The sequence below is a fragment of the Macrobrachium rosenbergii genome, chromosome 42 (genome assembly GCF_040412425.1).
Source record: "Macrobrachium rosenbergii isolate ZJJX-2024 chromosome 42, ASM4041242v1, whole genome shotgun sequence".
NCBI classification, from domain to species: domain Eukaryota; kingdom Metazoa; phylum Arthropoda; class Malacostraca; order Decapoda; family Palaemonidae; genus Macrobrachium; species Macrobrachium rosenbergii.
In genome coordinates, this window is record NC_089782.1 from 50,673,021 (window position 1) to 50,684,784 (window position 11,764).

Below are 11,764 nucleotides of genomic sequence, written 5' to 3' on the forward strand. Positions count from 1 at the left end.
GATAATTCCATACCGGAGCATCCTCCATTTTGGAGTTAATTAAAGATACCTGTCTCGATACCACCTTTTTATCTCTCCAGTTTTCATCTTATTTATTCAGTCAAAGACACTATGATACAGGGTATTTAGTTTCCTCATTTTTGCAAATTATTTATGCATAATTTTTCACTCGTGCCTTCCCTCTTATCGGAGTGAGTGGTTTTCCTTCCATCCTTTTTAATTCTATTATTTTCCTCATTCTACTTACTTCCCCAGGTGCACCTGCTTACGCGACGGAGAGCGGGAGAGGGGGGCGGGCGTCGTGGGCGGGAGTTCGCCCCACGCCCCAGCTTCCAAATCCTCTGGGTCCTCGCGTCACAATCTCCCCCACTCGTCCCACGACGATGAAGACGAGGATAGCCCCGATGTCGTCAAAACTGCAAATGGTTAGTCGTACTTAGGTTTGTTATGTTTTCCTGATTATAGAGATCGGGGATATTCAGGTCTTGTAATTAGTGAAGTCTTGGTAGACTGTATTCCCTTCATTGTGAGAAAAGGATCAAGACTTGAAAAAAAGAAACTGAACGTTTGTCCTCAGTGTTCAGGTTCTTGGAATGCTGTAGTTTTAGTGGAAGTGTAATGGGGAGCATTTGAAAACTGTGGGCTCTGAAATTTATTTATATGTATATATTTAGTTATTTATTTAGGCAGGTAGGTAGAGCATCTACTCTGAAGATGAAGTAATGTAAACTGACCCCTCTTATCATTCTCTCTAAATAAATCTATTAGGCTTCCTTAATAGATACACATAAAGATTCCAATTCCTCCTTTTACATTCTGAAATTCGCAGAACTGTTTGGATAAGAATCCTCTTTACCTATATAATTTCCTTGAGAGCCCAGTGAAAAGAGAAACGGGCCTCTGTATTTAATGTGGTTTCTTCCTCGATCTTCGATTATTTATCGAGACTTTTGGTTAATGCCTTTGAGCAACTTTTATGTCAGTACCTTTCGGAAAAATGATTGCTGAGCAGTGGTTTTTAAATATGTATAAACAAACTTAATAGAATAAAAATAAAATAAATAAATAAATAAATAATGAATGTTCAAGTGTCAGACTAAGCCTTAATTCGAAGCGCGTTTAATAGAGAAAATTATAAAAATGTAATAATATTAATAAGGAAAATTAATTACTCAGTGGTACTTAAATATGTGACTTCATTCAGGCTCTTAAAAATATGAAAGTCGAATTCTAGACAGGACAGACCTTAAGAAAGTGTAATAATCGTTTCATTACACCATTATATACAACACTCAACACCGGCAGATTGAGACCAAAGGTTCCCAGTATCAATTTTATTTTCGTAAAGAAAAAGCATAACAATATGGGATCTTATAGTAATAATGATTGATTTATTTTATGTCACAAATTACCGACACTTTAATCATTGCCATTGACATAGGAAATATATTTTTTGCTCACATAAATTGCAATAATGAAGAAAAATTAATGGAAAACATATCAGCTGTCAATACAGTTATTAATACATACGTCACATACCTACTGATGAATACTCATTATTATATATATATATATATATATATATATATATATATATATATATATATATATATATATATATATATATATATATATATATATATGTGTGTGTGTGTATATATATACAGTATATATAATTATATAAATATACATACATACATACATATATATACATATATATATGTGTGTGTATGTATGTATATTTAAATGGATGTGTGTGTCACTTCTACATGTGGAAAAATCAGTAGATTTTCTTTCACAAAAATCTTAGGAAAATTTATGTATGTCATGTTACATTTCCTTCACCTATGCTAACTTAGTCATTTGCCTCTTAATTTCACTTTAGACTTCCCTGAATATCCCTCAGCCCTTATAGAAAACGACGATTTCATCGGAAATCACAGAAAGGTGCACGGACAAGTTGTCTTTGAGGTAAGATTCGCCTCTGTGATACGAAAAGAATGTCTCGCTTCTTGCACAGTTTTACGTTCATCACGCCAGCATGTCTTAATCACAAGCATATTTTGGGATGACTAACCTCTCAGTGGAGAGAGGGGGCCCCCCTTAGGGTACAGCTTTGGGGTAAGCCCAGCGTAGGAAAGTCTCTGAGAGTGGTGGCGTTAGCCCCTTGCAACAGGATTCCTATGGGAAGAAGGATGACATGGCCCCTTCAGGAGACTCCCTGAAGATGGTGTACCTTTATACTAGAGTGGCTCTGTGAGTGGTTAACCCTATTCAAAGAGGACCCATAAGTTCGGGGTTTGCGCCCTATTTCAAGAGGGACCCTGCATTTAATTGGTTGGTATATCCCCCATTCAGGAAGTGCCTGAGGATGGTGGGAGGGGATAGACCGCATCAGTGGGGATTGTTGTCATAATGGCAAACAAAATTTAAGCAGGGGAAGTCAATAAAATCCTTATTTCTCAGAAGTTATAAATTTCCCTATATTTATAGTTAAATAGTTACAATAATACACAACGTCTTTTAGGGAGAACAGTGTATGCTGTGCTGTATTCTTCTAAAAAATAACTTAGTTCCTCAAAATGAAACTTTTTTGTGGTCATTAACCATAGATTATTCGACTCTCTCTCTCTCTCTCTCTCTCTCTCTCTCTCTCTCTCTCTCTCTCTCTCTCTCTCTCTCTCATACTTCTATCTTGGCCACTTCACCGTGCTCGTTATCATTTTACAGTTCTTATTAGCGTGTATTAGCTACAAATTTTAACCAGTTCTGTGATCTTGAGTTTGACTTTTGAAACTGAAGCGAGGCTTTCTTATTCGGGAATTAATGTCATAATTTATCACCGTGAAAAGGACAGGCAACTGTAAGTATGTTTCCGCTTATGAGACACCAAAAGTTCTAAAGATCTGTGACCTTGACATTTTACTTGAAAGGTCAAACTTCCAGATACAATTATCTTAGAATTTCTAGCATAATTTATCAGTATGAAAAGAACGTCACGAACATAAATGAGGGTGCGAAGCATTTAAACAGCCAAATATTTGTAACCTTGACCTTCGAACATTCGTGAACAGTTGGATGGTCACCTAATGAATACGTTATTGTCAGCCAAATTTCATCAAGTTCGTTTCACTATGTCTTTAGATGTTATGCCAACATGTATAGTTACGCATCCACACAGATGTTTTCATATGTACACACTGTACACACACGTACACTGACACCGTGTTGACGGGGTGAACAGTGTTCATGTTTCATGTTCATGCAATCCCCACGCTTATCTATGTCCACTATTTTTCACTGTCCGCTCTCATTTCCGCTTCATTTTCTCCTCTTGTACTCATGCCTCTTTATCCGTCGTGTTTACTACTTCTCTCCCTCCTGTAGTTTTCTCTCTCTATTTCTACTCATTACTCATTTCATGTTTAATTTCCCAGAAGTTTTTTTACTTCTTCTTATGTACCGTGTTTGTTTCCTTTCCTTTTGCCATTTATCTGTTCGTCTTTTCCTTTTGGTCTGTTAATATTGCTTGGATTTCTGTCGACATTCTTGAGTGCGTCCCCTAAATTCACTATTTACATTCGTTTCCATTTCTTTTCTTCCTTTTCCCGTCTTTGATTCACTTCCTGTGTACCGTGTTTGCTTCCCGTTCCCCTTTCGTTAAGAGCCTGTTTATCTTTTCCATACTCTGTGAATGTTGTTGATACTACTGTCACTTTTTCGTGCGAGTTTTAACGAATGCTAATTTAGTGTTTACTCCGGCCGTCCTAGGTCCGATTTTTGTCTCTTTCCGGAGGTTGTTTGTTCGTCTTTATTTTTCAGTCGCTAATAAGAGAGTGATTGACCTATCTTCTCTCGTAAAGGGTTAGGATAAACAGACAGTAAATAATGCAAGCAGATATTTTCATGCTCTCTCTCTCTCTCTCTCTCTCTCTCTCTCTCTCTCTCTCTCTCTCTCTCTCAAGTGATCCACCTCTATTAAATTTGTATGCTTTGCATTTTCTCTCACAACACACAAACACACTCACACACACAAAATTTGTTTTTCTCTCTCTCTCTCTCTCTCTCTCTCTCTCTCTCTCTCTCTCTCTCTCTCTCTCTCTCTCTCTCTCCGCTACAGTTGTTTCTTTCCCTCTGAATCTGTTTGTCATCATAAAAACCTTTTATCCGGAATAATGTCATGGCGATGGACGAACATCAACCGAATAATGCCAAGAGAGCTGGGGTCCGAAATCTTTTATTCCCCCCGAAATAGCAACATGACGATTCCACCGTTGCCTTTTTATCATGGGTAGGTCGAGGAGGAGTCTTCCTCCCTCCCTCCCTTCCTTCCTCCCTCCTCCCTCCTCTCCCCTCCCCGTGTGGACTAATCCCTTTTGTTTTTGTCATTACTCGTAAGTCAATGTCGTTAATACGGGTCAGGGCAGAAGGCATTTGCATTCGATTTGCTTTGCAAAGAACGAGGGAACGGGCGTCGTCTTCCCTTTCCGTTCCCTGGGGCGATTTCTCTCTAATGAGCGAACTATTGTAAGTTTAGTGCTGGTTAAGCTGCCTTTACGTTCAATAATTCCCCTCGCTGTAATTGTGAGGGGCGAGGAAGGGGAAGGGACGGGTCGGGCTTAACTGAATGTCCATAAACTTGGCGTAAATCATTTGCATGGAGTCTATCACGGGAGCGGTTCCTCTCTCATTTGGCCCGTGTATTTTCTCAGATATTCTCTGATCACAGAGCCCACGGGTTCTAATCCAGAGCTTAAGATGCCTTCGTATCCGGGCTGAGCTACAGCGCGGTTTATCAACCTCGTTCGGAGATTTTGCTTTGAAAAATAGGGTGAGTTTTGGTCGTTTCTCCAGTATGTATGATTATGTATGAGCTCATCTATTGGCATTTTTATGTATATAAAAATATAGTTAATAATTTGTTGGTATACATGTGGACACGTAACATATTTCACAAGTGCGCAGCGGTGGTTAATTATAGGGATTTTTTCTTTTTATCAATTTTTTAAGAGACTGGGACGACAGGAAAAACTGTCCAATTCAAGCTGTCACTCCACGCAAATTAGCATCGCCAAATGATGCATTTAAAAGAGGCAGGTAAAATCAAGTGGGAAATACAGAGTAAGGCAGGAAATGTCAAATTTTGTCTGTTGTGAATCCATATTTATTTGTGCGTCAGTGTAAACCATTGAAAACAACTACTTTCGAAATCTCAGCTCCCAGGGAATGACAAAAAGTATACCTTAGTTTTATCAGACCACTGAGCTGATTAACAGTTCTCGTAGGGCTGGCCCGAAGGATTAGACTTACTTTACGTGGCTAAGAACCAATTGGTTACTTAGCAACGGGACCTACAGTTTATTGTGAAATCCGAACCACATTATAGCGAGAAATGAATTTCTATCACCAGAAATAAATTCCTCTAACTCTTCATCAGCCGGCTGAGACTCGAACTCGGGCCTAGCGAGTGCTAGTCCACAGCTCTAATGACAGAAATCCCAGGTTGTCAACAGTTTTTTTATATAAATTAAATTTTTCCTCATCCATATATAAAGTGTCTAATTAGGGCAAGAAGTTAGGACAGACGAAATTGAAGAGAGAGTATCACATGACATTTGACTCACATTTTGTTCACCTTTGAACTGAACTCCATGGCTCTTCCCTCCATCCATTAATTAGATTAGCGAGCGACAATGTCGACCAGGCGTACGACTTACCTTAGAAAGTAAGGGAGCATGCGCTTTTATTTTCTAAATCTAATTTCGTTCTGCAAAATCCTTCCGCATTTTTTCGTCCGTTCTTTCTGTAATCCACAGCAAACCGTGAAGTTTTTTCTGGCAATAAGCGTTTCCTCTAAAATGTGTTGTTTTTGCAGTGAAAGGCAAAGCTGCAATCCAAGCAGAATTTATGTCACAACTCCAAAGATTGGGAAGGCTTCAAACACGGCTGTACACACCCACATGGAGGCTCACCAAAAGCATGTTATTCATTCTGTGGGGCACACGTTTTCACCAACAGTTTTTTTTCACAATATCCTTTAATTGTTTGACAATCGTGATTGTATCGCCCTTTTGCTTTTTCAGTTCCATATGTAAATTACACACAACACTCATCGTTCGATCACCCCCCGTTATCTGTATATGCCCAGACCACTTCATATCAATGTAACCTCAGTAATTATTCGTCGTGATCATATTCCTTGAATATCAACATTTTATCCCTTCAACTGTTGTAATTCCTGTTATATTTGACGTGCCGTTCATATTTATCATTTTCACGGGTTTCCTCTCTTATATTCGACAACCCTAATTCATTCACTTCATTTCCAACAGAAGGGCCTACCTAAATCATTCATTCATTCATACCCTCCTTTCACGTTCCTTCTCGAGTACAATGTTTATAAAATACTTCTATTTTCCTGATTAAAATACTTTTGGATAGAGTATTGCCTTTTTCCCATATTCCATGCAAATAATTATCAAATCATCACCCTCATTCCATTTACTTCTGTACTGTTAAATTTTTAATCGTTAAAAATGATTATGCTTCCACCCGTCACTGTAACTGCTCATCTTCATCATTATACAATACATTTGTAACATGCACAACACAAACATATCAAGCTAGCAAAGTGAACTATATGCGAATATATATATATATATATATATATATATATATATATATATATATATATATATATATATATATATATATATATATATATATATATATATATATATATATATATATATATATATATATATATATATATATATATTATATATATATATTTATATATATATATATTTATATATATATATATATATATATACACACAAAATTTACAGTATATATATATATATGTGTGTGTGTGCTCTGTTTTGTATCCCTAGATCCAGGATATGATTTTAAACCCGCAAACATTACACAGAGCCATTTGTATACCCAATTATAGAATTATTATATATACCTAACTGTTGTGAAATAACATGATTTTTTCTCATTACAGAAACGGCTCAACTCCTGGAAGGTAGTAAATGCCCAGAAATCATTCCTGCAAGAAGACCGCCACCCCTACAGTCATAGCAGTGTAAGTATACATGTATATATATATATATATATATATATATATATATATATATATATATATATATATATATATATATATATATATATATATATTATTAAGTTTACATTCATTATTTAGTTATATAGCATCCAGTGCTGCAGTGTGTTTTACTTTTTTGTTTTGTTTACCACTTTTAAGGTTCCTATTTATGCATAACTTTTGTTGTTATGAGTTCGACATTCATTTTTTACTTTTAAATACACACCCAGTGCACAGTGTGTTTTACTTTACACACACACACACATATATATATATATATATATATTATATATATATATATATATATATATATATATGCATATATATATTTTATATATATATAGTTACAGGAGGAGAGAGAGAGAGAGAGAGAGAGGGAGAGAGAGATGATATAAATTTTAATATATACATGTGTGTGTGTGTGTGTATATGTATGTATGTATGTATGTATGTATATATATATATATATATATATATATATATATATATATATATATATATATATATATATATATATATATATATATATATATATATATATATATATATATATATATGTATATATATATATATATATATATATATATATATATATATATATATATATATATATATATGGGTAATTAGTATAAAACAGTAAGATATATGGAAATTTTACAGAGTGGATACACGTGAAAAAATGGTTTTGACAAGCATAGAATAGCGACGTTTAGATGATAGTGCGTTTTAGTTACCGGGCAATTAAATGTTTTATGAGCAAAAATGTTATGAACCTTTTCAAAGTCACAACGACCTTCGGGTGAAGATAAAAAAAGTTTTCCTTTTTAGCTCTTTTTTTTCTGTGCGAGTTTTACAAAATATGAAATTTGTTTTTTCTTGTTTTCATGTTTGCGTGTTTGTGTGTGTGGTTTCGCATCACATTTCCAATTCCTATTTTTGATACAATTGTAAATCTTATATTTTTACCTGTTGTGCGATTTTCTTCTATGCAGAAAATAATATGCCCCTGAAAATGAACCTCCGGACTAAAAATTAGCCTGATGTGATCTGGAAGATAATGACACTGTCGTTCCTGTATCAGTCTTTTCACTGAAGTAACTCAGCTCAATGTCCCATTTCTTTGTATCCACGTTCAGTTTCCCGTACATTCTCCACGATCTCCGGGAAGTTACGAGTCAGGATAATTTACTTTTTTCTATTCTTTTTCTGTTTACCCCCATATTTATTGTCTTTTCGCGTTCCCTCCGGATAATTTCTGCTTATTTATAAATGCATATTTCCCAGGAATCGGTAATTGCACCAATAGCATGTTGCGTTTTTCTCCTGGAACGATTTTTGGCCATGTATTGGAAAATAGCGTGATGCCAGTTCGTAAGCTGAGGGTCACCCTTTGATTGACGCGAGACATGCATCTGGGCTTTCTCTCTCTCTCTCTCTCTCTCTCTCTCTCTCTCTCTCTCTCTATATATATATATATATATATATATATATATATATATATATATATATATAAATATATAAAACACATTTATATGTGTGTGTCACAGACACCGAAACTTAATTTCTCTCTCTCTCTCTCTCTCTCTCTCTCTCTCTCTCTCTCTCTCTCTCTCTCTCTCTCTCTCTCTGTGAGACTCTACAAAGATTTTCTCTCCTTACAAATACAGTACCTCGAAAAACAGAATTTCCAGAATTTCGGATTTCGTTAAATCTTCGATGTTAGTGACCCTGGCAGTTCCGACTCCAAGTCATCCCTGACCCACTACTCAACGCTTTATTCCATCTTAGGAAAATAGCGCGACGTTTCTTTAGCGTGGCTGCGATCGAATCTTAAACGCAGTGAGAGATGACCAGTTTTTCGCGGTACGGTCATCGGATTTCTAAGAAATCAGAAATCAAAAGAGAAATTTGGATCTTTCTGCTCGTATTTGTGTGAATATGTGTTGCCAGTCTGGTTCCCTGAACAGTTTTCAAATTTATTCTATTACTCAGGGATATTAGAGTTTTGATATTTTCGTATTCTGTGCTTAATTATTCATTTAAGTTCACTGTATCTATCTATATCTATATATATATATATATATATATATATATATATATATATATATATATATATATATATATATATATATATATATATATATATATATATATTCCATTCAATTCTTTGTTTTTAAAAATAGATTCTCAGGAACGTGCCACCGTAATGAGTAATGAATTAAATTAAAGCTATTGAAAATCAATTGCTTTCCTGGTGACTCGTAATTAGCCATTTTTCTTATTTATGTTTTACGAGTATCGATTATAGCGCTGCATTGCTGGCAGTTAAAAATGTTCCTTGTAAATTGGCAATTATCGTCCCGGGTTTCTTAGCAGACAAATTTTCATTTTATGTATAAGTTTAGAAATAATTTGAAGTTGTCTCGATTTTTGCTCGAAAGTGTAGGAAAACGTATTTTAATTAATTAATATCTTAGACTTAATTTTGATAATATCAAAGTTACCAGTAACTGGTGAAATTGAAGGTGAGGTGTTGCATACCTTCATAACAACGCGTTATGCACTGATGTCAGGCATTACATTCGGTGTTGTGTTTAAGATGGAAATTCTGTTTTTTGTGCAAAAATAAAAAAAGCGGAAAATTACACAATACCCAATTGTCTTTTCCACCTAAACTTTTCGCATATCAAAATTAAACATAGAAAAACTCCTTATAAGTAAAATCTAAAGGTAACGCCTTCCATTTATTAGATGTCTATCAGTGTTGTGTTGCGGGTGGGGGAAGAGGGTTATGGTTTATTGATTGGTTTACCACATTTGAGTATCATTACGACAGTTATAATGAATAGGGAAAGGTGGAACGAAAGCCTATAAGAATGCGTCATTAAATACACTGAGGAAAGATATCTTTGGATAAATAGCGAAGCATATTGCACTAATGTACTCTCTGATGGTAATACGTTTGAATACAAATGTTTGAATGCAAGGGCATACATTCTATGTTGGAGTGAGTTTACACTTTCATTTGACCTGCTTTCAATTAATTTTTAACTTCTTTTATTTTTATTATTCGTTAATTTCAAAAGCTGTGTACCCTTTATTATTGGTATTCGCCTTGCTGATTTCATATGCTTTTTTTTATTGGCTATTCTACTTTTTTCGGTTTTTGTCATTTTGGTTAATATTCCAGTGTTTATTTAATTATTTCTCCATCAAAATAACTTTGTTTCTTTTTTCTTATTTTTTACAACCGCGCTTTATCTTACTTCCAGCTTTTTCTTTCATCATTTTCAAATGACTTCTTTTATTGGCTGTATTCAATCGCAGCAGCTCTGTCCCTTCGCTGTTTCTTTATAGAATTACTAGTGTATCACATTTGCTTTACGCCAGTTGATGTACCTTTGTAATAGCGTCAAATGTTTTTATCGTTAATCACATATTTGCCAGAGTATTTGCAGTACTTTTAGAACCACAATAAGTAATTTCAATACTGTCATATATTTGGTATTGTAGCATTTAAATTTTTCAATCATAATAATTGCTTGTATTGCTTTCATTCATTTGCTAGTGTGTGCAATTATATTAATTGGGGAACTTTTGTACCAATGATTATTACACTTATTGCTTTCATTCATTTGCTGCTATAAGTATTTACGTAAAATCGGAAACTTCGACAACCACAATAACTTTCATAATTGCTATGAATTTGTTATTGTATTAAATTATATTAATTCGGGTACATTTACAACCCTAAGACCTACTTTATATAGCTCTCATTGGTTTGCTGGTGCACGTAATTACATTAATTCTGGTACTTTTAGAACTGCAATAAGTCGTTTTGTCGTCCATTTCCGTGAGCGCTGGCGTTTGTACATCTCCAGCCTCTGTCGAGGACGACCCCGGGTCCTCCAATTGATCTAATGGGTTTTTGTGGTTTAATGTCTTTCCAGGTGATGGGTCAGTGTGGAGTGGAAGGCAGCGCCCAGCTGGGAACTAATGGAAGTGGAGGGCTAGGAGGTGGAGGAGGAGGAATGGTAGGAAGCAGTCTCGGGGGAGGCGGAGTCGGAGCGGGAGGAGGAGGCGGAAGTGTAGGAGGTAGTAGGGGTCTCTACCTCGATTCAGGAAGTCCTCAACATTTGGCCCATGACGAGAGCTTCGTATAACTCGGTTCTACGCCACACTTAACCGCCGCCTATACGCCTCCACCCCACCCCCATTTTCCTTCCTAACCCCCTTCCCCTCCTCCCCCCACTACCACTGGTACCACATACGCACACAACGTCCTCCTCCTCCTCCTCCTCCTCCTCCTCCTCCTCCTCCTCCTCCTCCTCCTCCTCCTCCTCCTCCTCGCGCTCCCATTTCTACCTCCTCCTCGGCCTATATTTGTCCCCCGTCACTCCCTTTTGTACACATTCACCCAACTAGTTCGTAAATAGTCTTTATATCAGCGGATGAGTGGTCCTCTTTTCTGAGAATACAGTTATATACATAAATACATATGACGTGTTTAATCGTTTTTTGAGTAATCGTGTGTCACTGGAAAAGAAAAATAAAAGGAAGCTGCGAATGTTTCTCGGTTTGTTAGAAACAGATTCCAAGCGTTTTGGGAAAACGAAAGTTTTGTGGTTGGACTGTTTCAACGGGTTGGCATGGGTC

At 35.9% G+C, this 11,764-nt stretch overlaps 1 protein-coding gene across 2 annotated transcripts in view; it reads left to right on the plus strand.

Moving 5' to 3' along the window:
- The window catches only part of LOC136828417 (nephrin-like), a 1,390,497-nt gene extending 1,379,299 nt beyond the window's left edge, over nucleotides 1-11,198 (plus strand). For both annotated transcript variants that reach the window (XM_067086456.1, XM_067086455.1), the window contains 3 exons: nucleotides 256-425; nucleotides 7,010-7,090; nucleotides 11,059-11,198. In XM_067086456.1, coding sequence (XP_066942557.1) covers nucleotides 256-425; nucleotides 7,010-7,086 — 247 coding nt within the window. In that variant the 3' untranslated portion in view covers nucleotides 7,087-7,090; nucleotides 11,059-11,198. The remainder of the gene's footprint in view (nucleotides 1-255; nucleotides 426-7,009; nucleotides 7,091-11,058) is intronic.
- The last annotated feature ends 566 nt before the right edge of the window (nucleotides 11,199-11,764 follow it).